This window comes from Drosophila sechellia, chromosome X (genome assembly GCF_004382195.2).
Source record: "Drosophila sechellia strain sech25 chromosome X, ASM438219v1, whole genome shotgun sequence".
NCBI lineage: Eukaryota > Metazoa > Arthropoda > Insecta > Diptera > Drosophilidae > Drosophila > Drosophila sechellia.
This window is the reverse complement of record NC_045954.1, coordinates 16,071,223-16,096,581: the sequence shown is the minus strand read 5'-3', so window position 1 is coordinate 16,096,581 and position 25,359 is coordinate 16,071,223. Positions and strand designations below refer to the sequence as shown.

The window sequence follows — 25,359 nt, the reverse complement described above, 5'->3', positions numbered from 1 at the left end:
TCTTATTAAAAAACAACACAAGTTCGCAACCGAAAAATATACAATTATGCTCTTCCTGGATAAATCGCGTAATAGAATCGATAAATTTTACTTTACAAATATTTTTGTATTCAAATTAAACAATTCTCTACCCTTTAGGAATTTTGTAAACAATACTAATGATTTAATAATGCTGAAAAGTTGGAAATGTATAAATATATTCAAGTGGCAAGTAAATTGAAGACGAACTTAATTGTCTTCAGATTTCGTCTCCACAATGTGACTTATTATCGGTATATCTTCATGCTTTGTAAAGTTGGCCAATGACTCGCTCTTGAGTATGCTATTGATATAGTCACGTCTGAATCTTTCCCATTTTCGTGTCTTGAGAAAGTCCCTGAACAAATCCGCCCTGGTTGGAATATTGCACTCGATGTAGAAACGCTGGCGCTGCCAATAGTTACCGGGATTTTGGGCGGGCTCAAAAAGCCAAAAGCGTGGTATCACGATGCATTGCACCGTGGTCCTTGCCATAATCACACGATGTTCCATTTTCTCGCCCAACCCAAAAATACCACCGAATGTCAGAGAGCCGACGTCAATAAAATGCGTTTCATATCTTTCCTGTCTGTTTGTTTCTTCGACATTTCCCTGATTCGAAGTGCTGGATGCAGTGAATACTTCGGAACCCTCCGATTGGCTCTCGAATTCGCCACTTTTGCTGGCGACTGCTGAAATTGTCGGCTCCTCCATATCAGAATTATCACTATATAAGTCCTCGCTAAGATCCTCAGATATAAGGTCTGATTCAGCACCGTTGCCCATTAGGTAGAACTCATAATGCTTTCGCTTTATCTGACGTTCTGTGTCCCGCCCACGCTGACGCACTCGCAGCCGTTGGCGTGCTGATTCCTTGGTGGATCTCCTAGATATCGGTTTCTTTAATTCATCGCAGACACGCTGTATCTCCTGAAGTCCCATTTTGCGCAGCTGCCAAATAAGAAAAGAAGCACGCTGTGTTACCAAAAAGTCATATTCAAAATTGATTAATTCTGGATGCGAAAATGGTATATATAACTTTTCATTTTATGATACGTACTTGAACGTTTGGTAACTAAATTGCATAGCATACTAGCTTACTGATACCCAATTTAGAGCTCACCTTCCTTTTCTTGCTCTGTTCGTTTTCATCCAGCGATGAAGTCGATTGCATGTACTCGCTAATATCAAAGAGCGGCTCGTTATCGATTGGACCTCCTGTGTCATCATCCAGGAGAGGTCCAGTTTTCAAATTAAAAGCCTTTGGCAGCTGGAACACCTTTTCCCGGTTCACTATGTCGACCTGTGACGGATAAAACGAGACTATAAGCATATTGCTGTCAAATTCAAGGTTTCCAGCAGATAGCACACCTTCATGTGAAGGCATTGGAGCACTACGCATTCCCCGCTAAGGACAAAATAGACATAGCTCATGGTGCCCAAGTCTTCGGTGTAGATCGTCTCCAAAGGATCGAATTGCTGAATTGATCCGTACTTACTGGCATTCACAATCTAACAAACAAGTTATATATTTTAATTTCTACTTAACTACTATACTTACCTGGTCGTCGTTGAGAAAGTCAAAATAGTCAAGGGCCCGCAGAGCATTCTTCTTTTCCTGCCACATCTTTTGCATAAACGGTAGGAGAACAATTTTATAGTTCTTACTGAATACAGCCAGCAGTTCGCAATAAGCTGTAAGAACCAGATGCGATTATGTTGCAAGAAACACACGAATCGATTTACTTGTGGCAATAAAGGTGTTGGTTCTGGGTGTATCTTCCATCACGTCAATATCACCAATGCAATCCCCGGGTCCAAAAATGGCCTCCGTTTGTAAGGTAGGATGATTGGAGCCCTAAGAAATGTACAATTTTTTAAATTAAACATTAAACCTTAGTTATAACTATGCGAGGCATATTAGAATGTATTATATATAATTTGAATAGTTTACCTTTATATATACGTTCTTAGACATTTCCACCTCACCGGCGATTATAAAGTAAATGGTTACGGGAAAATCGTCCTCCTTCATGACAATGCGCCCGGGAGTTATTGCCATGAATTTGACAATCGGAACAAGACGGGCGCGAACTTTCTGCGGGGGATAACAGTTAGGATAAGTAATATTATACATACAAATGATCATCGCGCTACCCACTGGCGGAAATTTTGAAAAGCAAGCTAGATTTGCCACAATGGTGCATAGCTTCTTCCTCTCATCGACGGTACGCTTGGCATGCGGAGTGCGCAGCAATGATTTCTCCTGCAAGTAAGCAAACAAATTGGAAAGAGCTCTTGAGCTTACCGGATGAAAGGAGAGATTCGTTGGACTGGACTTACGGCCATGGTCATCATGCCCACTTTGCGCTTCTGCCGCAGCATGGCAACGTTCTTCTTCACATTCAGCGATATTCCTCCCTCATCGGGAATTTCACTTAGCCACTGCATGTTCAGTATCACGGATCGGACGAGCTTCTTGAACCGAATCTTGGCTACTTTCTTTCCAGCGCCATCGTGGCCATCGCGTTGGCGCTTGGACATGATTATGCCTTTTAGATCCCACTGGTGTCGAACTGTTCAGTTCAAAGTATTGTGTCCATATAATAGTATAATCGAGTGAAAACGATTCGGGCTGCCGCCTGCTGTCTAGAAAGTGTGCTTGAAAATGTGAAAATACATAACTTAATTTTACCCTATTTCAAATTTTGACGGCTAACGGTTTTCGTGCGCACAAGAACCATGTGTTATTTTCAGTTTCAAGTTTTAAAAACATCTTTTGTATTTTCAACACATTTTAGCTTTTCATTTAAGAAATACACATTCAAATGCTGAATAAATATTAATTGTGTTTGTTTTTTCTTTAAAATATTATATCTAAAATGGGTTTAAAAATTATCGTTTATAATCGATTTTCTATTCGAGCTGCACTCTCTGGCGCTATCTTGACGCACATTCATTCGTTCGATAACATGGGTGTGTGGTATATTTCGATGATTCACTACGTTCACACTGCGCACAATTGAATTCTGTGGCTATCGGTACGGAAGTAATTTTAGTTCGTTTTAAATATGCTATTGTTATGAATAACACAAGTTGAGCAAATTAAAAGACGGCAGTTCCAGCAGAGCGTTTTGTTGTTTTGGCTCGGTGCTGCAGTGCAATGTAAAGTATATACAGGAAAATATTTACACATGCGCATTAACCGATTAATGTTCTGTGTAAATGGTTTTATTTTTTTTTTTTTGTATTTTTTGTTACCCCTATGAGAGAGAAGTAAATGGTTGTGCTAATGATTCATTTGCAAAGGAACCCCGAACCGAACACAGCCCAGAAATTGTGAATCCAATGGGCAGTAATTACCCCGCTTGAAAAGAGTATGATAAAGACGGCGACGGTGATGACGATGATGATGATGATGATGATATGATGACTCTTCGGGTCGTGTATGTATGAAGAAAAGAACCGAATGAATTTTTTGTGTTCGGCTCGTTTGGCAAAAAGGGCTTAGCCTAAAGTTTGTGTGTGGTGTGCTGTGGTGTGCGGCTCATATAAATCGCTTGTGTTTTAGATAGATGTTGATGTACAAGAGGGTGCAGCATTTCCCTATATATATCCCTATGTACATAAAGTATATATACGGTGTTACAATTCATAAGTAACTTGTGCTTTCTCATACAACTGGAAATATCCCAAAAATGTCTGCGCATATGTAGAAAGTCAGTCGCCCGGCGATTTCAAAGAGCAATATGTACATATGTACAGTGGCTCACAGCTTAATTCGTCCAGAGGTAAATGTTTATTTAATAGTTCTATGGTAAACCATTTCAAATATAAAAAAAAATATAAAAGGCTATTTTCCACATTGAAATCGTATGGGAATCAATTTACAGATTCTAAGATGAAAATCTTTAAAGAAGCAACAACTTTAAGATCTGCATTAAAGTTTTATGGTTTTTTTTATTGTCTAAGCTGTGGGTTCTCTACACTCTAAATTACTGACTGAAATCACAATTGATATGTTATCTGTAAAAGTAAACAAAGCGCAAACAGCTGATGGATGTGCTGTCTATCTTAATGTCTTTCATTTATTTTACTGCGAAGTCTACGTCGTTTATTGCTTTTAAATATGGTTTTGGATATTAAGTAGCATTGTCTCTATATTCTAATCAATAAAATCTGTTTCTGGTGCTGGTTGTAATAATAGTAAATTTCTGGTTTTTCCAATTGGCTTAGGATTAATCGATTAATTTAGTATAGGTGTGATGTATTGTTGTCCTACAATTTTGCATAAGTTGTTAAATTGTTTGTTAGATGCTCAATTTTCGTAAACTTAGACCCGATTTTTTTTTGTTTGGACACTTATAGCGATTCTCTATTCCAATTTGTTTTGTGAGATTACCACCACCGATATGGCGAAGAAAATGATTTCACGGTAAGCCACGAATTCCGAATTATACTCCATTATCTATATTAAATGGCATTAGAAAGCGGAAATTAGAATTTACAAATCTCTAAGGGCGTTTTCAGTGAATGGTTTTAGACATATCTTGGTTTAAGCATTACGCATTTGACTCTATAAGTGACTCTCCAATTTGATTTCTGATTTTTATCCAATATGATTTTCGTATTATAATCAAATAAGGCAGCTAAGTGTTCTTATCTGGTCTTCTTACAGTTTAGCACGGAAAATCCTACACAGTCACAAAAGTTAACGTTTCTCCTCAGTTAAACGCATTCTTATCGGTGCTATATGTGGCTTTTATTAAATCGAATTCCACTCGAAGTTAAATATAGACTAAGACTCGCATTTGCTGAACAGAGATCATAAGCCAAACAATGGCGGACCTAATACATTTGGGAAACATTGATGTTGTCATCCAGAAAGATAAGCCCGGATCGCCAACGGGCTGTTCGGATGATGGTAACCTTGCTGGTCTGGGTGGCATGACCGGATTGGGTGGCATAATGGCACCCGGCGGCATCGACTTGGGTGACTTGGCTCAGGAATTGGACCACGACGAATTCGATGGACCCCATATGCTGAATGGTAAGTAAAGTTACATGCCTATCTTGTAGAACAACTGATACCTAATTTTCCTTGCAAACTCCAAACTCAGGTGAACGTCCAGCGATTATTGCTCCTCCGGAAAGCGAATGGTACCATGGACGACTCGATCGCTACTCTGCAGAGTCTCGTCTACGCGGAAGCAGTAAACTGGGCAGCTATTTAGGTGTGTATAAGTTGGTATTCGAAGGTGAATGTGTTACTAAATACGTTTGTTTTTCTGCAATGAGCAGTTCGCGAAAGTGACCGCAAACCGGGCTCCTATGTTCTTAGTTATTATGGCCGCACCGGCATAAATCATTTTCGGTAAGTACTCGGTTTAGATACCAATTAAATGTAATTATTTTGAAGGATTTTATATATATGTTGTATTGTTTACATAGGATTACAGCCGTGTGCGGAGACTTCTATATCGGAGGACGACAATTCATTTCCTTAAGCGACTTGGTTGGTTACTATACCTCATGTAGTGATCTACTGAAACGCGAACGCTTGGCCATACCAGTTGCTCCGCCGGAGCCAGTTAATGATAAGAAACGCGTCGTAGCCATCCTGCCTTACACAAAAATGCCAGAGACCGATGAACTGAGTTTCCAGAAAGGTGATATCTTTTTTGTACACAATGACATGGGCGATGGCTGGTTGTGGGTGACTGCCCATCGTACGGGCGAGCAGGGAATGATATTCAGAGAACTTGTTGACGATCTGGATGTATCTATCGATCCAAATACGGTGTTTCCCTGGTTCCATCCCAACTGCACCAAAAACGAAGCCGTCGACATGTTGGTTAAAGGTGTGTATTATTAGTTTAAGATGCCTACAAGTAGGGAAAGCAAGCCTTGATCTCGGGAATCCTAAAAGCTAGAATATTGAGCTTCTTCTAGTGACGCCTACAATCGATATTCTCTACTTTTCTCTGTTAAATAATGTACATGTGTAATTGAAACACATTTTTGTATCCTTACAGCTGGACCAGGAAGTTTCCTTGTTCGCCCAAGTGACAACTCACCGGGGGATTACTCTCTATTCTTTCATATAAACAATCAAATCCAACGCTTTCGTATTGAGAAGAAGGGCGTGCGCTATTTAATGGGCGGTCGTACATTCGAGTGCTTGGATGCGGTTATAAATCGATATCGCAAAGAGCAAATTGTGGAGGGCCACTCCCTGAACCATCCAGTTGTCAATGGCATTCAGCCCGAGTTCAATCAGCAATATGTTGTGGAGAAGGCTGCTGAAAAGATCTACGCAACATTGCGCGAGTGCCGTGACCAAATCGGTCTCAAGAAGATCAAGGGAATCAAACATCACGGCCACTTGAACAAGAAGTCGGACAAAACGACGAAATGGAAGCAACTCTACTTCGCTTTAATCAACGATGGTTCCGAGACGCAACTATGCTTCTACGACAATCCGAAGAAGACCAAGCCGAAGGGTCTGATCGATTTGTCCTGTGCTTACCTCTATCAATGTCACGATTCGCTGTGGGAGCGTCCCTATTGCTTCCAAATTGTCGAAAGGGCCCTGCCATGCTTGGCCACAGTGACGTATCTGTGTGCTCCTAGTCAGGAAAGCTACGTGGAGTGGATTAATTCGCTCAAGGCACAATGCGATTCCCAGCTGAGTCGTGCCCAGAAGAAGGTATCACGCCTTCGTGAGCTTCGTTGTCTTAACCTGCATGTGCTGGAAGCTCATCGATTACCATTTAAACTAGTGCCACATCCATACTGCAGTATTTCCCTTAATCAAGTCAAAGTGGGCAAAACTCGTGTCAAAATTGCACCCGAACCCGTTTGGGAGGAGGAGTTTGTGCTAGAGTAAGTCCCCCATTCCTTCGCCTATTCGAATACTTATGGAATAATACTTGTTTGTAACTTGCTTGCTTGCAGCGATGTTCCGCCAGATGTTGTCTCCCTAACCATTACACTAATATCGCGCGGCAAACGCGGTAAAGATTCGGAAGTGGCCGAGCTAACCATTGACTTGTCTAGTCTGAAGAATGGCCAGGAAACCGAGGGCTGGTACCAACTAACTGGCATGACACCGATGGGTGAATGGGGCTCGCTGCGATTGCGTATGCGCTATCTCGACGATCTGATAATGCCGTGTGAAGAGTACAGTCCTCTGCAGCAATTGCTCCTCGAATCGGAGCTGTACGCTGTGAAGGCGCTGGCTGAATTGTGCCATAATGATCGTGTTCCTTTGGCCACGGCTCTGTTGCGAGTCTTTCGGCAGGAGAAACGGGAAACGGAACTGATTCGAATGCTGTGCCAGGCGGAGGTGACGCGCGAAAACGAAACCACAACGCTGTTCCGTGGCGCCTCCTTGGCCACCACCCTAATGGATCTATATATGCGCACCGAATGCAGCGGCTTCCTGCAGTCGGCCGTTAGCGAAACCGTGCAGCGCATTTTGGAGAGCAAGCAGTCGGCTGAATTGAATCCCACGAAAATGGACGTCAACGATGATGCCTGTACGAATGCAGAGTTTCTATTGCAAATCCTCGATCTGGTCACCCAGTCGATATTCACTTCGCCGGACGCCTGTCCACGCAACGTGCGTTTCATTTGCAGCTGTCTTCAGAAGGCTGTGATGGCCAAATGGCCGACAGAGCGGCTCGTTCGCACACGCGTCGTCTCTGGCTTTATATTCTTGCGCCTTCTGTGCCCAGCGCTGCTCAATCCACGCCAATTTGGATTGGTCAGCGAGACGCCACCGATGGCAGCAACTCGATCTTTGGTCATGGTCGCCAAGTGTCTGCAGAATCTGGCCAACTTGATTGAATTCGGCGGCAAGGTGCGTGTCGCTTTGAGTCAGTTATGTGATTACCAAAATAAATTCGGTTTCTTTTTCATGTTTAGGAACAATACATGGAGGTTGTCAATCCGTTTATCTTGAAGAACAAGGAGCGCATGATTGTTTTCTTGGATCAACTGTCCTCGGTGAACGATCCGAACCAACCGCTTGGAATGTTTGTCGAACAAAGTACAAATCTGAATTCACAAGACACTGGTAATTATTTGTCAGCCCGTGTTTTCTATTTCAAATATGCAATGATTTATTGTAAAACTCCTGCAGGACGCGAGCTGGCTACCTTGCATCACATCTGTGTATCCCATTCGCAGGAACTGCACGAGCTATCCAACATACTTTCAATTAAGAAGCTGGTCACTGTGACGGACATGCTGACCAAGCACAAGCTGAAGTACCGCGAGATGATCAGCTAAAATCAAATGCGAGGAGAGCGGATAATAAAAAAAAGAGCGATGTCTTCTTATCTACAAGTCCCTTCATACCTTTTTATAAAAATATTTATATGTGTATACTATTAGAATACATAAAATAAGAACTCATAATAACTGGTTGAATTGTATTGGAATAGTAAACAGAAGAATATCATTTATAAAATTATTTATATGGAAATGAAAAAATATTTAACAGGCCGGTATGCATTTATTTATTATTATTATTACAAATTAAAAATAACCTATAATACACTAGCTTACACGGATTACTCCGTATAGCCGCAAACTCAGATATTCAAAATGGTTTTGCTTTCGATATTGTTTATAATTTAGTAGTTGGCGTCCGAATGAACGACATTTATCCAAAACGCAATACACGTTTTTTTTTAAATAACGCATAAAATCTAAATAAATTAAAGAATTCAAAAAGAGTGCAAAAGACTTCCTCTGAAAACATACACTGTGTTTTTGAATGGCTCCCTCTTTCGGTTTCTTGCAGCTGAAAAATGATTTTTCGAATTTCTTCTCATTTAAAGGCGTTGCAATGGGCGTAAAAAAGTCAATAGTCAGCTGAATTTAATATAAATACATTTATGCATTTATACATTTATTTCAAATGAAATAACAGTTTTGCGTTTATATTTGCAGTTTTGCATCTGATTTCTTATTTTAGGTCTATAAAACTATAATTTCAAAGGAGAAAAAAAAAGAACAACCTGTTAAGTTTTATATATATATTTAGTATCTATAAAATATTACATTTATTTTTTAGAATTATATTTATTTACGTCCCTTCCCCTTGCGACCCTTCGAACCCTTTTCGCGCCTCTTCTTCGCATCCATTGACCGCTTGTCCTTCTTCTCGCGCGGATCGACGACCTTATAGCGACCCTTGACGCCAGCTGGACGACGTGCGCGTCGAGCTGCCGTCTGCTTCTTGGCCACCACATATGTGACCTCCTTCTTCTTCTCCTGAGCCTTCTTGTACACCTTCTTCAGTTGCTTGGACTTCTCGTGGTTGGTGGCATCGCTGTTCTCCATAATCTTTTCGGCCATCTTCTTAGCCTTGGCCAAGCGTTTCGTGGCGCGACGATGCTTGCGCGCCTTGGCCTCCATGACCTTCTTGATCGGGCGCACGTTCACCTCCTGCAACTTGCGCTGGTACTCGGCGGTCAGCTCCTTCGGCACCGGCGTTGGCTTGGTCATATGCTCGTCCTCATCCAGCTTGAACCAAACGGGAACGTTCTCATCGTTGAAAGCGTAGCGATTCCAGGCTGCGTCGATCAGGTCACGGCGTGTCTTCTTGCTGCGCGTCAGCAGTGCGCCCAAAGCCATTTCGTTTTCGGACAGGCGAACCTTCTTGGCATTTGTACCTGATAGAAAGGAAACGAGAATATTAGGTTTATGATTATTAAATGCTTGTTTTGAACCCACCTGCAGCTGGCTGTTCGCCGTCGCTACCCTCGTTAGCTTCATCCTCGGATTCGGATGACTCTGAGCTGCTGTCTTTAGCTGCGCCCTCATGGCGTGCACGACGTTTGGCCTTCTTACCCTGGACGACCTCTTCGTTGGCGTCCGGCTTAAGGGTGCTCTCACCCAGAACGGCGACACCCTTGGCCTTGAATTCCTTGGCCAAATTGTTCAGATCGTAGGTTTCCTCGTCGTCATCCGACTGGATATTCTGTAGAACATCCTTCTCGTACCAAAGCTGTACGCGTTGCTCTCGCTTGGTGTTCTTGTCGCGGAAGTCATTGGATTTAATCAGCGGATTCTCGGAGCGCTTCTTTCTCTTGTTCTTGCCCTTTGCATTGCCCTCATCATTGTCGTCGTCACTGAGGCCCAGGCCCTGCTTATCATTGATTTGATCCTCGTCGTCGGATGCCTCGCTTTGCTCCTCATCATTGTCGTCGTCATAGTTCAGATCATCGTTGATGTTGCCCTCATCCTTGTCGAAATACTTGTATTTCGGCAGCTTTGTTTCCTCGGGCTGCGTTTCATCGACAGCAAAATCGGGTTGCACGTCCAGCAGCTCGTCGAGCTCAGCAGAGGTGCGAATATTCTTGAGGTCGAAGATTTCGTGCTCCATTTCCTCGACCGGACCATCGTCGCCCTTGATCACCATGTTAAGGTTCATCTTCTCGTGCAATTTCGCCTTGGTCTTGAGCGTCTTCTTACGCTTACGCTTCAAGTCCTTCTTCTCCTCTTCGACAATTGTCTCAATTTGCGTTTTCAGCTCGGCATCTTCCATGTCCTCGATTTCCGCTTGCGTCAATGGCTTGGGCTTCTCCTCTGCGTCATTGCCGACGACCAGTGGGGCTTCCTTTTTAACGAACAACTCCCTAACATCCTTCCACCATTGCACGAGACCCTTGATATCCTTGCGGCCCAGTACCTTCAGATCCTTGCAGCACTCGAGAATCTCTGGCGTGGTCTTCTTGTGATTGGCAATGCGCTGATCATCGATGCGAATCGAGCCGATGCCCTGCAGCGCAGCCAGTGCATTGTCAGCCATCAGGAACTCTGTGGCAGCCAGATCGTTGCGCAGCGCAATATCCTGGGCCGTATAGCCCTCGGCCTTGATGCGCTTCTGCTTTTCGGGATGCAGCAGGCTGCTCTTCTTCTTGGCATCGAGATCCAGCTCCTCGAACACATACTTCGAGTCCAGGAGACGGGGATCAATGTGATCGGGCGCCAGGTAGCCCTGACAGACGACGAATATCTCGGCGGATTCCTTACGCGACGCACTCGGCTTGGTGGCGTGCACCTTCTTGAACAGCTGCTTGAGCACCCAGAGCAGGGCATTGTAATCCTTGGAGCGGAAAACCTTCGTCACAAACCACCCGCCGTTGCGCAGAAACTGTGTGCTCAACTTGAGCGCGTTGAGGGTGAGACAGATCTGCTGATAGGCATCGTACAGCCAGTTCCTACCCACATTGGGTGCACCGTCGTGGAGCACAACGTCGGCCTTCCACGATTGCAGCTCCTTGGTCAGCGATTGGCGGCACTTCTCGGTGGTGATGTCCTCGACGAGGCCAATGCAGCCGGCAATGGGACGGATGGGGAAGAGATCCACGCCGATCACAATGCTGGACACCGGCATATTCTGCTTGGCCACCTGCATCCAGCCACCGGGAGCTGCGCACAAATCCAAACATACTTGCGATTGTTGTAGGAAACCGAATTTGCGATTCAGCTGGATCAATTTGAAGGCGGCACGCGATCGCAGGCCCGTCTCCTTGGCCAACTGGTAGAACTTATCCTTGCGCGTCTTTCCAACTTTCGTCTTCTTGCCCATTGCTGCTGGCTTTTCGTACAATCACGATAAAATCAAAACGAATTCAAATCAAATGTCGAATTCGTGCACGTGTTGCCAACAGTGTGGCCGTATGGACAATTCAAAGTATTCCGGGCATTGCTAGCATGTGCGTCAAGGTAACGGCGAATGAGTGCTAAATAAGTGGAACGTGTTTTTAAATTGTGGAATGCAATGCGGCAGCGGCTGAATTTTTAAAAAATGTGGACTTTAATATTTATAAACTTAAAATTGGTCGATCAAAGTGATTTATATAAAAACTAACCACTTTTGGGAATAACTGTAAAATGTGGCGAAGTACATTAGGCCGTAATGAAGCATAATAAAAATAAAATCCGCTTACAATTTCAATTTATTGTCTTTTTACAGCTGCCAAAAATCTAAAAAATTAAAATTATTTTAGTTATTTGACCAACCAACCACACATAAAAGAATGATTTCCATCTGTGAGCCAGATAGTTTTAATCAAAGAAGAGCAAGTGTATCTACAGATGCTCCATCTCTTTCTATTACGTGTATAGATTATATGCAAAGGATAACGCCCTTTTTTTTTAATACTCCCCAAAAACCATTAATTAATACTTCGTTTGATTTATTAAGTTATTCGTGTAAAGTTGTGTATTTATATATTTTTCTATTGTTATCCAAAATGTTTAATGCAGTACCTTACTTACTGAAATACATTGAATGGTTTCATTTGACCGTAATGTGAGCGAAAGTCTGGCGAAGACATATGTTATTTAGCAATTAAAATTACAATCGTTTTGTATACTTTCAAATGTAATCTGTTTTCATATCCGTTTTAATTGGGGGCAAAGAGTTGTGTATACTTCTTACTAAGCGAAAGACGAATTTGTTCTTGATTTTATAATGCAATTAAGTTGGGAATTTCGTTTTTATAGCAAGAAATCCATTAAGATTTAATTTTGAATACTTTTTTGGATGTAAGAAGCAAACAATGGTTTTGAGACATTCAAAATACACGTAATTAAATCTATTAAATGTTTTAAACGGTTAAATAATACAATTCGTCTTTCGATAGAAATGTGACATCATTTAGTTTGTCCAAGACTTTTCTTTTCCGTCTTTACATTCAAAATATTTTCGTAATTAGTTGACGTGTGTGCGGATAACAACAACATGTATTATTTATTTATTTGATATACATCGTATACATGGTTTAGTTTCGTATTTTCGTATTGTTCAAGTTTTTAAAAATTTCGTACAGTTTTAAATTCAGTAAACACTATTTTGCTGTCGTATACGTACTGTAGCCAAAAAAGAATCGTCATAGTATGATTTACATGCAATATTTGTATATACCCGCAAATGTAGGTAAATGTATTAAAATATATTTATACACAGCTGCGGTCAAAATAATAGCCCTGAAACTTGTGCCTCCTCCACTCGTTTTGAAAATATTCGTATACTACCAGTTTAATCGAGTTTCTTTGCCTTTGTTTTCGATGGTTAATATATATAGCTAATGGGACTGTGCAGAAAAAGTCACTGCTTTCGGTTATTAACCCTTTTCAAAAACGCTGATCAAATTATAATCGCTTAAACGAATTATTACGTATTTATGTATTTTACAGTTGACATGCCAAAAACAACATGCTTTCCATTTCAATTGATTGTGAATTTAAAAAAAAAAAGCGCGCAAACTATATTCGTTTTCTTTTCGGGCAAAAAATATTCTTAATTAGGCAATTATTCAATTTTCGATTTCTTAATACATCCTGCATGCATATATTGTTAAAAAGCAGGAGACTGCCAATTAGAAAACCATATCAGCATCATGCTCATTTCCTTTCCTTTTTTTTGATTTAAAGCAGGCAAAGTTTTTTCTGCCAACCAAAATGTAGCAAGCACAAACTAGCTATTACGTATTTATATTCTACTCACGTATGTATGTATGTATATCTATCGAAACTATATCTAAATTTATGGAAACTTTAAACTTATCCGACTCGAAAACAAAGGACAGAAAGCTGAATTAAAAAATCCCTTAAGGATTGTTGCTCTTGGCGAAGAAGCAAATATAAACCGCATAATTATGAAGAAACTGCGCGTTCGATTTTTCAGCGCAGTTATTTTGACCGCAACTGTATGAGGGATTCTCCGGACTGGAAGTGGTTCACAGCCCTGATCCTCAGGGGCTTAGATCCTGATGGAGATTTGGGTCGTAGCCGCCCATGCTGTTGTCGTACGGTTGCTGCTGGTCGTAGCCGCCGGAACCCATTGGATAACCCATGGAATCCTGTGGCGGAGCGGGTGACATCATGGGTGTGGTTGTCCCGCTGGGTGGACCGGCCATGGAATACGGTGAAGCACCAGCCGCCTTCTTGGCCGCATACAAATTGGCCTCCTCCTGTGCCTTACCAATGTTCTTCTTATAGCGAATACGCTTGTTGCCAAACCAATTCGATACTTGCGAGACCTGCACGAGTGTGTTGTTTCATTTACTATGCTGCAAGCGAATTGCATTGTCGATTAATGTGCCCCCGCTACTTACCGTGATGCCACACTTTCGTGCCAACTCCTCTTTGGCCTCTTCGGATGGATATGGGTTGCTCAAGTGACTGTAGAAGTACTCGTTGAGAATCTCGGATGCCTGCTTGCTGAAGTTGCGACGCTTGCGGCGTGCGTCCAGGAAACGCGAACGAAGTATCATTACAGCCTCGCAGGTCGACTGCTTCAGCTGCATTTGTATGGAACTAAACTTTTTGTGGATGATCTGCACCATTCGCTCGATTTCCTTTGGTGTAATGGGTCTGAAATGCGATTATATTACCCAAATGATGGCCATTCTGCATTTATCTATATATGTACACCAACCTCGTGCGACTCTGTTCGCGTAGAAGATTCATGACATGCGTGGTGAACTCGTTGCATGCCTGCTCGTACTTCTCCAATTCCTGGTGATATATTTGACGGATCTGTGCCAGCTTGGCACGGTAGTCGGAATGCTCAATGGCATTGTCAGCACCATCGATGGACAGGGAACCGCCCTGGCTGGCCGCAGCCGCAGAGGCAGCCGCTGCTCCGCCACCGCCCTTCTCGGGTCCAGCCACGCCCTCGGCAATCAGCATGTTGTCCAAGCGCATCAGTTGCGGATCTGGGGGCTCCTCCTCCTGGGTGTTGCGAATCGACAGGACTGTAATAGTTTTAGCGAAGAAAGGGTAATGATAAAAATAATTCCATACTGAACCTTTTAAGAATTGTGTTTTATTTTGCAAATCAACCAAAACCACAGAATGCATAATACCATTTCAACCTATTTAATGTTCTTGAATGAGAGATAATTATAGGGTTTTAAGCTTACCGGTCTTCTCCTTGATTTCGCAAAGTACAGAGAAAAGTGCCGGCTTCATTCGGTGACAGTTGAGTGTATGTTTTCTGGCCTGGGCCTCGTCAAGCGATTGCTCCGAGATACTCATTATCTGTTGCAATATCTCGCCGATGTCCTTCTGCTTGCGCACCTCGTTCTCGCTGCCGGCATTTTGGCCATCGTCCTGGCCAGACAAGCCGTATCCTTGCGGAGCCATCATGCCGCCGGTGTGGGCCAACATGCGATTGGGATCCTCCATGATGCAGCAAACTCAAAGCAAGCTACAAATCCAAGTTTCTGTAATAATATAAAACATGAAATATTAATAGCATACAAGAAAAATAGGAAATAACCTAATATTTCTGTTCGATTTTTTAGTGTTCTATTATTTAATAACTTTTTCTTTTTAAAAGAACGTACGTTTGAAACCCTTAAAAATGTAGTAAAAACTTGAGTTAATATAAACTTTACTTTACTTTCAAATTAAACGCACAAACTGAAAAGAAGTTCACCAAATAAAACTTCTGCCACAAAAGGCATCTTATCTATAGAAGAGATACAAACAAAGCCATTAAACCCACAAACCCCACCACAAAATAATCCCCAGACATTTGAGCAAAAGTGAAAAGACATTTTGGTATCCTATTGGAAATGCAATAATCTCCACCTGTCGCAATCTCATGAAGCGGGATATCTTTTTGGGGGTGAAAAAGTATCTCAAATACGTAGCACGAAGCTGGCCAGTTAACCGAACTATTTATGAACTTATTTCTATTTATTTATTTATTTATTGCTGTGTGCCACGGTTAACGTTACATTTTACATATGTATCTACAAATAAATGACGCCGAGTGCATCACATACATACACTTGTACGTATGTTTAGTGCCAGCAGAACGGTAAAAAATAAGCAACCTGCCTGGTTTATATTTACATACACACAAGGTTATGGCTCAGCACTAATTTGAATGCAGTTTGAAAAGATTTTGTTGGGTTTACATGTACATTCTTGGGATTTTATTACGTCAGAAAAGATTTAAACTGTTTATAACAAGGTGTATGTACATATCCACACATCGATATATGTGCATGTAAGTATTGAGAAGCGTCCACTTGAAATTCCATACTCACGGTTTTTTATTTATCGTGATTGCCTCGTATACTTATTTGCCGTGCAAGTCGTATTTTGTGCTATTTTCACTAAAAATTAGTGACACATTATTTGCAGTTGTAAATAACCGCAAGTATATAATAATATTATCTTTTTTGGAATACAATGAAAGGAAAGTACGTTCTGTATACGCAGAAAAATAAATCGATATGAAAAAGTTTTCCAGTACTATAAGAATATCGATAAGTATTCCATAAAATCCAATTTATATTTGCTAGTGAAAACGTGGACAATCGATATCTAAACCGTAGTTATTTTCTAGTGCTTACTCACTGCGGGCCTGGTTTCGATAATATAATATATTAATAATTACTACATTACTCATTTATAAATGGATTTTGTCAAATAATATTTTTAAAAAGTTTTCAATAAAATAAATAAGATGTCCTCTACAAAGAATTTGGTATATTGGTATTGGAATATAGAAGAAAATACATATGATCCACTCATATAACATATTTTTTAATAGGCTGATTGCAACTATTTTTAATTATATAACATATATATTTGTTTTTTTTAGTCGTTTCGTTTTTATTTACATTCGTTTTAATAAATACCATATTGTATAAAAGTGAAAGTGTGAAAAGGCTATTTTCCATTTCCATGTTCGGCCAATCGATAGTGATAGTGCAGCGCATTAAAATCAATATGGTCATATTGTGCAGTGACGTTTAGTCGTATGTTCGTGGACTTCTGAGAAAATCTTTTCCCACCTAAACGGTTAATTCAGCAAAATTATTAATTTATTTTCATTGTGATCAGAAACGCTTTATAGAAAACTTGTGGAAAAGGTATTGAAAAGTGATTGTGACCAAAACGAACACAACCTCAAAAGTTTAAATGGCGTGGCTTTCATCCATATGTAAATGCATACGTGCATGAAAATGTACATTTATATATATCTATACTAATTAATTCAGTTTTCCACAATTTTTTGTAACGTTGGGTCCAGTGTATATCTGCATAAAGCTACTTTACTTCGTGCTTACACATAAATCACGCTTCAACAGTGTTTTTTATGGCCAGTATACAAAAGTACTGAATACATAAGTAATAGGAAAAGATATATGTGTCAAATATATATGTACTTGAATGTTAAATTAACCTTTTTCCTTCGAAATTATATGTAAATTTGAGCTAAACTAAAGTAATGTAAGAAATACTTAGTACGGAGTGGTATACATATGTTCGTTCATGCGCATTCCTAATTTTATTTTCTTTCCCTTTGCAGAATAGTTGAGAGACCAAAAATTTCAATTTTTGCGATACATAAGCGCGTTAAAAGCGTTACTAATATTTTTCAATATTAGCACGGAATCAGAGCTATCCAAAAAAAAAAGTTATCGATTTCCCGTGGCAGTGCGATTTGTTTGCTTTTGATTTATCCATATATATTTTCCAAGTCAATTTGAGATTGACTTCACAAAGAATACCCGAGAGTACGATATCTTTGTCTAATTTGCGAACTGACATTGCGCACCCCAAAGGAGGGGAAACAAAATCTTATATGACTTTTGAAAGATACGGTGGTAAGTAATAGTTAATCATCAACAACCCATTGAATCGATTTGTATCTAAGACACATATTTATCCCGACCACTGTATAATGTCTTACTACTAACCAAGATCCGGATCCATCCAAGGTTACTTTAACATTAAAAATAGGCGTAAAAATAAGGAGCGAACACATTTCCTTTACCCACAGCCGATAAAAAGTGCAAGTCACTAGCTAGGATACAAGGGTTTCTGAAAAGGGAATTCCAGAAACTTCTCTTGCGAAACAAGTAAAACGAAAAGAAGAAGTTAACCAGGGAATTCAACCGCATGCTCTTATTTCATTTGTGAGGCTTATTATGATTTATCTTCTTCATTATGTCATATATTTATATAAGATATTAACATATTAAGATTTCCGTTCGTACAAATAATAAATGCATAGTTTAAATTAGACTTCACTAAATTGCGTGATATTTGTAAAGCCATGTGTTCTATAGAAAACCGATAATCGGGGTAATAATTAATGTCCGCGATTCGTTTTATATTTTAGTAACCCCTTCACTTGGAAAGTGCGTTGACAAGCTTTATTTCTCGAATTTCTTTGTATTTAAATTTAATATTACCCAAGAACAAAAAACCACTGAATCTCGTAGAAAACATAATAAAAGGGCATTGCTTGAGGAACATAAAAGAATTACACTCATAAATAGCTAATGATTGGTTGTTGGGAACAAGGATCACAATCGCACTGAAATTTTTGTCACATTCGTCAAATTAGTTGGGAAAAAAACACAAAAATATTCAAGGGGGGTCCTAACGAAATTCTCAGTATCATTTTCCGGTTGAAAAAGTTAATATCTACGAGACAACAAAATAAAATTGTTTATATTCGCTCGACCTTTTAACCTAACCCATTTGCTGAAAGTTTTCGTTTTAAAATTTACCTTGCTTTAAGAACCAGCAGTTCTATAGTTTTAATTTCTTTGGCTTTCAGCGACGCGAAGTAGTGCAAATTAGTGTTATGTTTTTATATGATTCCATTTACTATTGCTTTGACGATTCAAGCTACATAAAATATACAATCAGGTCCCGTACAAATTCCAATTCGATTGCAATTTTATTGGCTTCCAACGCGCGTTCGTTAAATGCAATTACATTTCGTTTTATATTTGTATTTTTCAGAAACACCAGCAAAAAAAACCACACTTCTCATTGAGAAAAAACGGAGTAAAGGGTTCGAGCTGTGCATGAATTCAAAAGGGCGAACCAAAAATCACCGGTAAGCACAAGAGTCACTGATGACCACCAGACCATCGTATTGCTGATTCAAGTCGCACGACTTTTTGTTGCAATTCACACACTGGGGGTTTCTAAGATAAAAAAAAAAAAACTGGTATTCAAATTAAATTCGCTACTGTTTAATGCGAGGGGCCTTTTTTACCTTGGCTTACATATGTGGCTCCAAATGCATACTACTATAATACCCGATAAGAATTGATTATATTTGCAAGCAAAGGAAAGGAAAGTGGTGCCAAATTGCAATAAATTAGGCTGATTTTCTACGCTGCAGAAACGGCACTTCGCGGGGTTTTTGTCCGAGAACTTGGCATAATTATGTAATAAGCATTGCATTATTCGACTCGATTAACGAAATCTTTCACATTTGCCTTCGCAGGACTTCGAGTAACAGACATCGGAAGTTACAGCCTTTCAGGTACACATGAGCCTGCTGCTTTGCCATTTCTTAAAGACTTAAACTGGTAAATTTACAATATAAATAAATATATATATATATATGTATATATATAAATATACAAGAATATATATATAGATATATATATATATATATATATATATATATATATATATATATATATATATATGTATGTATGTATATATAATTATTCATATGAATTCGGAAAAAATAGAATAGCTGAATACCTACCACGGCGAAAACAAAATCTTCAGAAGAATAAAAGCAAAGCAATAACCTTGCAAAAATAAAAATAAAACAACTATAATTCTGGCCGATTCTTCAAAAATATTCAGTACACCCGTTGTTTGATTAGAGCACAATTAAATCGCCGTTTCGGAAGGACACCAATTCCTGCTTATTCTGCGTACATTTGATAAGTAAGCAGCAGCGGCAACAACTCAAAATAAAAGAACATTTAATGAACGGAAACGAAAGCTGGATTAATCACAAACTAGCAGAAAACCTGAAGACAATTACTTCCCATCAACCAATAACCAATAGATACCACTGGCCACCTCTAATAGCAACAACATTACCCGAGCAACATTAAGACCCATTAGCAGCATTATCCGTGGAGCCGAAAACCTATCAAGATGGCCACCGTAAACGTAAACCGCAGTGTGACGGACATCTTCTATCGCTACAAGATGCCACGTCTGCAGGCAAAGGTCGAGGGCAAGGGAAACGGGATCAAGACCGTGCTGGTCAACATGGCGGAAGTGGCTAGGGCCATCGGACGCCCGGCCACCTATCCAACCAAGTACTTTGGTTGCGAGCTGGGCGCCCAGACGCTGTTTGATCACAAGGTATGTGCATCTTATGTTATCCATTAGCGATGCTCCTATTAATATCACTATTCATTTCATTCAGAATGAGCGCTTTGTTGTGAATGGATCGCATGATGTGAACAAGTTGCAGGATTTGTTGGATGGTTTTATTCGCAAGTTTGTGTTATGCCCCGAGTGCGACAATCCGGAGACCAATTTGACTGTGTCAGCCAAAAACCAGACCATATCGCAGTCTTGCAAGGCATGCGGCTTCCATGGTCTGCTCAAGGTTAACCATAAAGTGAACACATTCATTGTGAAGAACCCGCCGTCATTGAATCCGGCCGCCCAAGGATCATCGCTAACCGAGGGCAAACGCTCGAGGAAACAGAAGCAGAAGAACGATAACGCCGATGGCTCCATGACCAACAACTCTTTGGCCAACAATTCTGGCGGCGAATCAGATAGCGGCAACGGCACAAATCAGGCTAGCCAAACTGAGGCCGAGATTAGCGCAGCTATTCCGGAGAAAACAGCCAAGGATGACGACGATGAGGGATGGAGTGTCGATGTTTCGAAGGTACGTTGTTTTATCCGTATATACTCGCAATTAGCTCAAAGAGATATTTATGTGTATATTACTCCTCTACCCCGTTAGGAGGCTATTCGTGCTCGTTTGCAAGATCTGACTGATGGTGCTAAGGGTATGACTATTTCGGATGACTATGATAAAACTGAAAAGGAGCGCATTGATATTTTCTACGAGTTGGTTAAGGAGAAGCGGGACAAGAAGCAATTGGAGGATGTGCAAACTCACAAGGAGCTGGTGATTGAAGCCGAACGTTTGGATATTATTAACAAGGCTCCATTGGTTCTCGCCGAGCTGCTGTTCACTGAAAACATCATCAAGGACGTGCAGAAGAATCGTCCTTTGCTACTTCGCTTCACCCTCAATAATCCAAAAGCACAGCGCTATCTAATTGGTGGAGTGGAGCAAACTGTAGAGCTGCATAAGGGTACACTGATGAGCAAGGTAGCTGGAATCTTCAAATTATTTTATGATCTGGACATACTCGATGAGGCCGTCATACTGGAGTGGGCACAGAAGGTTAGCAAGCGCCATGTCTCCAAAAATATTGCTGCCGAAATACACGAGAAAGCTATGCCGTTCGTTCTCTGGCTGAAGAATGCCGAAGAAGAGTCCTCCGAGAGTGAGGAGGAGGACGATGAATCCGATGAGGATAACTACGTTTCCAGTGCCGGTCAACGTGGCGGTCAACGGGTCGTCCAACGCGGAGTTACACGCGCCGTTGCAGGCGACGAGGATGACGAGGAGGACGACGTGAACATCGACGACATCTAAAAAGAAACAAAAAGAGAACAGCTATCCTAATCCAATCAGTAATATTTTGAAAGGGGGAAATCAAGCGGCGAGCGTAATCTACAATTCAAACTTAAATATAAATTAGCGAGTTAAATCAACATGTGGTTATTTGATCTTTAGTTCTTAAGAGTGCTAATCGTATTTTGAGTTGTCGCTTTACTACCATTCAATTGTTTACATAACATTTCCCAAGCCGCTGTAACAATACAATTACACCAACACATAATACAAAATAAAGCAAAAAAAAATATTTACTACTTTTTTACTTGCATTTTGGTCAGCTTTAGCTATGACCTTCAAGTAACATGATTTTTTTTAGCGTTATGCGTTATGTGGGAAAAGGGCATTAAGTTCATGATGCCGCAAGTGATGTGCTTGTGTGAGAATAGGATATCTAAAGTAAATTGGTATTTTGTAGTATATTTTTCTGGTGCAATTGGTATTTTTGTTAGTAGTTCGGCGGCGGTCACATCATACGCATCCCCTATAAATCGAAACAAGTTGAAGTTACATAAATAGGTATTAAATGTTTAAATGCCCAGTCCTAGCATAACTAAGGATTTACTTTAGCAGGATCAACATGCTGCGTTCGGCGATGATGTCATCGACCCTGGCCCGGGCTCTCCAAAAGACGACCCAGACACCGAATGCGTCGATTTCGGCGCTGCCCGCACTGAATATGGTCCTGGTGCGCCAACAACAAACGCTTCCAGTTGCCGAAGTGGCCCAAAATCTGCCCAAGAAGGGCTACTCTCCGTTCGGCACCAAACAGTCCTCCGTTGCGGAGTGGTCGCTGGCCAGACTGGACGATCTCCTCAACTGGGGTCGCAAGGGCTCGATCTGGCCACTGACTTTCGGTTTGGCCTGCTGTGCCGTCGAAATGATGCACATCGCTGCTCCCCGATACGACATGGATCGATATGGTGTCGTGTTCCGTGCATCTCCACGTCAGGCCGATGTCATCATCGTCGCTGGCACGCTGACCAACAAAATGGCACCGGCCCTGCGAAAGGTCTACGACCAAATGCCCGAGCCACGTTGGGTCATCTCCATGGGCAGCTGTGCCAACGGCGGTGGCTACTACCATTACTCGTACTCCGTCGTGCGTGGCTGCGATAGGATAATCCCCGTCGACATATACGTACCCGGTTGTCCGCCAACCGCCGAGGCACTCATGTACGGCGTTCTGCAGCTGCAGAAGAAGGTTAAGCGGATGAAGACGCTCCAGATGTGGTATAGGAAGTAAGGCAACGATCGGAACTTATATTTAAAATGTGAAACATCAAACGATTTACGATTTTGCGAACAGAAATCTTATTAAATATCGTTCTGTTAACGTTCAGTTGTTGTATACATTGTTTGTTGGATCACGAGGATATTGCAAATAAATGCCTTTCGATATAAATACAAACATTCAAGCTGTACTTCTGTATCCAAACGTCAGCTTGAATCGTAAGTTTGTTTGCCAACGGTCGTGATGAAAATCGTGAAATCGAAAAAAGTTATGTTTCCCTGCAAAATGAGCGTCAAGTTAACCGCTCACTTCTTTTTTTTTATCGTGAATTGTGTACGCAACAATATCATTTAGTTGTCATAGGAACGATCGCACCAACCCCACAGGACAATTTGCTGTTTTCACTTACTTTTTCTGTATATATTTCAAGGTCCTGACGTTTTCGGGACACAAAGTGCAAGAATATAAACTCAGTTTAAAGTGTTTAAAATAGTTATATTTTTTAATTGGCAGATTTTTTAACGCAACTGCAGAGTAAGCAAACCCTTAAAATACAATTATTCATGCTAACGTCCCAATAAACCCAACGAAAAATACATAAAGAAACAAATATTTGTATAATTTACATATGCAATATAATTTGACTAGCCGTTAACTAATCTTGTGAATTCTGCCCAAGACTACATTCGGTACTGGAAAGGCTTGGCGACAAGGTCGTGGACCTGGAGTTGCAAGCATTCTCATCCAGATTATAGTACTTCACTATTTGCTGTGGTGGTCGGTTGGACATGACCTCTACGATTTGATTCACAACCCATTTGGCCAATTTGATGACGGCCACGTGTGCCGCAAACTGCAGGATCATGGCTCCAAAGCCCTTGTAGAGGCCACTAACTCCCTCGGAGACAATCGTTGTCTGATAGCAATCGATGACTCCTTGATAGTTTGTTAGAATGGGTACGACATCGTAGCCATTGTCGAGGTTGTCGATTATAGTTCGTGTTCCCTGCAATTGCAGACGGTGTAGAATCGTTTCGAACGGGAAGAACATGACCTCAGTGGTTAGGATAGCAATAAGGCTGGCATAGATTTCCTGATACTTTCCACCCTGGCCGTCCTGGGAATTCGTTATGCGACGCTGCATTATGCGCGAGGACACGCCCCGTATCACGAGATTAAACAGATACTTGGTGATGCCAAAGGCGACACTTGGCCCTATCAGAGCCCAGGCTGGTAGCATACGGCCCTTTTGCGGGGAGCTCCAGTAGAACAAGCGCAGACTGCCCTCCCGGAATACATCGAAAAGACCGGGTTTCTCGCTGGCAATATCACTTTGCACCGTTTCGACGAGAGAAGCTGCATGGAAGGGCACCACCAGGCCGATACTTATGCTTTGAATGGAAAAGGAATAAGAGAATGGCCGAGATATGGGTGTCAAGTGGGTACCATTTGAGCAGGAGATGCTGTCCGAAACGCTTCAGGGTGGTGCGACTATTCACATCCTTGGGCCAGCTGGTCACCTTCGAGATAAAGTCGTCGATGGCCAGCGTCATGCCGCGCACCAGTAGGCAGCTGCCCACGCCCTTCCACAGGGTCGTCAGTCCCTGCCTTCTGTGCAGGTGGACGATGCTGGGCAGAAGCTGGAAGGGATGCAAATGGTAGCGTCTCGAGGCATTGTACACCTGGCACTGCCGGCGCAGCACCACAAACGGATGGCTAAGCAGGTTCTCGGTGACCAGGGAGACCCACTGAACGCCGACGACTAGATATTTTCGATCCGATATATCTGCAAGATGCACATATTATATAGAGAGCTTTCAGAGATGATTGCGAAACTGAGATTTCCCACCATCATCCTGATTAACCCTGTCCCTAGTCCGATGCTCCTTGCTCAGGGGATCATCTTGCAGTTCACACTCCGCTTTAAATCTATAAATGGATGATGTTTATTAGTATGTAATCGTGATTATATATCATACCATTTAACATACTTTAAGCTAGAGTAGTTATCCATTCCCGCCATAGCTAAGTCTGTTTCTTATTTGGTAGCTATGGATTTGATATTTATATTATTAACTATTTTCAGGCAGGACAGGGAGGTGTTTTAAACATAATATTCAATTGTTTTGAAGTATAATTGGAACAATCCTATGGTAATTACCGAAACAAAAGGTCTCTCTAATTTTGGTTTGGTATTAAAGCTTTCAGTGCGTTTCCACAGCATCACATCTTATCAAAATAAGTGAAATCATTATGTTCACACTCTTTCATTATCTACAAATATATAAGCGGGAAATATGTTTGAAAATATGAATTTATAAATTAGTTGGTTTTATATTGTGCAATAAAAATTAATCATGCAGAAAGGTAGGACATTAAAAATTAAGCTATGTTAATTAAGTAAGCTCTTTTAGAACTGCATAGAATCAATAACCCCAATCCTAGAATAATACCACTCACTAAGAACAGCTTCTTGAGTTTAATAAATCCTTTTTAATAACGCTACAATGTATTTCAAGCGAAACCTTTATAATACTCCTAATCAAAAAATGTACAACCCATTTTGTACAATACT

At 41.1% G+C, this 25,359-nt stretch overlaps 8 protein-coding genes across 14 annotated transcripts; 4 read left to right on the top strand and 4 right to left on the bottom strand.

The window, feature by feature from the left end:
- Positions 1-175: 175 nt before the first annotated feature.
- On the bottom strand, positions 176-2,562 carry LOC6620728. The gene is made up of 8 exons (XM_002044895.2): positions 2,362-2,562; positions 2,180-2,284; positions 1,973-2,116; positions 1,765-1,876; positions 1,580-1,713; positions 1,390-1,530; positions 1,142-1,321; positions 176-969 (listed from the first exon to the last, which is right to left on the bottom strand). Exons 1-8 carry the CDS (start codon positions 2,560-2,562, stop codon positions 229-231), a joined length of 1,758 nt encoding a protein of 585 aa, XP_002044931.1. The 3' UTR covers positions 176-228.
- A 510-nt stretch (positions 2,563-3,072) lies between these two features.
- On the top strand, positions 3,073-8,623 carry LOC6620727 (ras GTPase-activating protein 1). 5 transcript variants are annotated; one of them, XM_032725258.1, is made up of 11 exons: positions 3,073-3,183; positions 3,328-3,464; positions 4,387-4,453; positions 4,697-5,068; positions 5,139-5,252; positions 5,320-5,392; positions 5,470-5,879; positions 6,054-6,903; positions 6,976-7,882; positions 7,948-8,098; positions 8,165-8,313. In XM_032725258.1, exons 4-11 carry the CDS (start codon positions 4,858-4,860, stop codon positions 8,311-8,313), a joined length of 2,865 nt encoding a protein of 954 aa, XP_032581149.1. In that variant the 5' UTR covers positions 3,073-3,183; positions 3,328-3,464; positions 4,387-4,453; positions 4,697-4,857. The 5 variants fall into 5 exon arrangements, with proteins under 5 accessions (XP_032581149.1, XP_032581151.1, XP_032581150.1 ...); XM_032725260.1 differs by lacking the exons at positions 3,328-3,464; positions 4,387-4,453; XM_032725259.1 differs by lacking the exon at positions 4,387-4,453 and having other exon boundaries at positions 3,073-3,464.
- A 472-nt stretch (positions 8,624-9,095) lies between these two features.
- LOC6620725 (pre-rRNA 2'-O-ribose RNA methyltransferase FTSJ3) lies at positions 9,096-11,724 on the bottom strand. Its single transcript, XM_002044893.2, has 2 exons — positions 9,766-11,724; positions 9,096-9,704 (listed from the first exon to the last, which is right to left on the bottom strand). Exons 1-2 carry the CDS (start codon positions 11,624-11,626, stop codon positions 9,112-9,114), a joined length of 2,454 nt encoding a protein of 817 aa, XP_002044929.1. The 5' UTR covers positions 11,627-11,724; the 3' UTR covers positions 9,096-9,111.
- A 511-nt stretch (positions 11,725-12,235) lies between these two features.
- LOC6620724 (homeobox protein extradenticle) lies at positions 12,236-16,291 on the bottom strand. The gene is made up of 5 exons (XM_002044892.2): positions 16,107-16,291; positions 14,970-15,272; positions 14,483-14,801; positions 14,160-14,418; positions 12,236-14,084 (listed from the first exon to the last, which is right to left on the bottom strand). The coding sequence occupies exons 2-5, from the start codon at positions 15,232-15,234 to the stop codon at positions 13,797-13,799; spliced, it is 1,131 nt and encodes a 376-aa protein (XP_002044928.1). The 5' UTR covers positions 15,235-15,272; positions 16,107-16,291; the 3' UTR covers positions 12,236-13,796.
- A 515-nt stretch (positions 16,292-16,806) lies between these two features.
- Positions 16,807-19,650, top strand: LOC116802077. 2 transcript variants are annotated; one of them, XM_032725146.1, is made up of 5 exons: positions 16,807-16,866; positions 17,378-17,675; positions 18,826-18,922; positions 19,319-19,403; positions 19,572-19,650. In XM_032725146.1, the coding sequence occupies exons 2-4, from the start codon at positions 17,654-17,656 to the stop codon at positions 19,365-19,367; spliced, it is 168 nt and encodes a 55-aa protein (XP_032581037.1). In that variant the 5' UTR covers positions 16,807-16,866; positions 17,378-17,653; the 3' UTR covers positions 19,368-19,403; positions 19,572-19,650. The 2 variants fall into 2 exon arrangements, with proteins under 2 accessions (XP_032581037.1, XP_032581036.1); XM_032725145.1 differs by having other exon boundaries at positions 16,809-16,937.
- A 143-nt stretch (positions 19,651-19,793) lies between these two features.
- LOC6620723 (eukaryotic translation initiation factor 5) lies at positions 19,794-21,800 on the top strand. The gene is made up of 3 exons (XM_002044891.2): positions 19,794-20,205; positions 20,270-20,746; positions 20,825-21,800. Exons 1-3 carry the CDS (start codon positions 19,993-19,995, stop codon positions 21,527-21,529), a joined length of 1,395 nt encoding a protein of 464 aa, XP_002044927.2. The 5' UTR covers positions 19,794-19,992; the 3' UTR covers positions 21,530-21,800.
- Positions 21,801-21,999: 199 nt separating this feature from the next.
- Positions 22,000-22,961, top strand: LOC6620721 (NADH-quinone oxidoreductase subunit B 2). 2 transcript variants are annotated; one of them, XM_002044889.2, is made up of 2 exons: positions 22,000-22,069; positions 22,124-22,961. In XM_002044889.2, the coding sequence occupies exon 2, from the start codon at positions 22,131-22,133 to the stop codon at positions 22,794-22,796; it is 666 nt and encodes a 221-aa protein (XP_002044925.2). In that variant the 5' UTR covers positions 22,000-22,069; positions 22,124-22,130; the 3' UTR covers positions 22,797-22,961. The 2 variants fall into 2 exon arrangements, with proteins under 2 accessions (XP_002044925.2, XP_032581189.1); XM_032725298.1 differs by having other exon boundaries at positions 22,001-22,069; positions 22,121-22,961.
- Positions 22,962-23,258: 297 nt separating this feature from the next.
- On the bottom strand, positions 23,259-24,943 carry LOC6620726 (solute carrier family 25 member 46). The gene is made up of 4 exons (XM_032725297.1): positions 24,776-24,943; positions 24,634-24,713; positions 24,231-24,570; positions 23,259-24,175 (listed from the first exon to the last, which is right to left on the bottom strand). The coding sequence occupies exons 1-4, from the start codon at positions 24,805-24,807 to the stop codon at positions 23,440-23,442; spliced, it is 1,188 nt and encodes a 395-aa protein (XP_032581188.1). The 5' UTR covers positions 24,808-24,943; the 3' UTR covers positions 23,259-23,439.
- Positions 24,944-25,359: the final 416 nt, after the last annotated feature.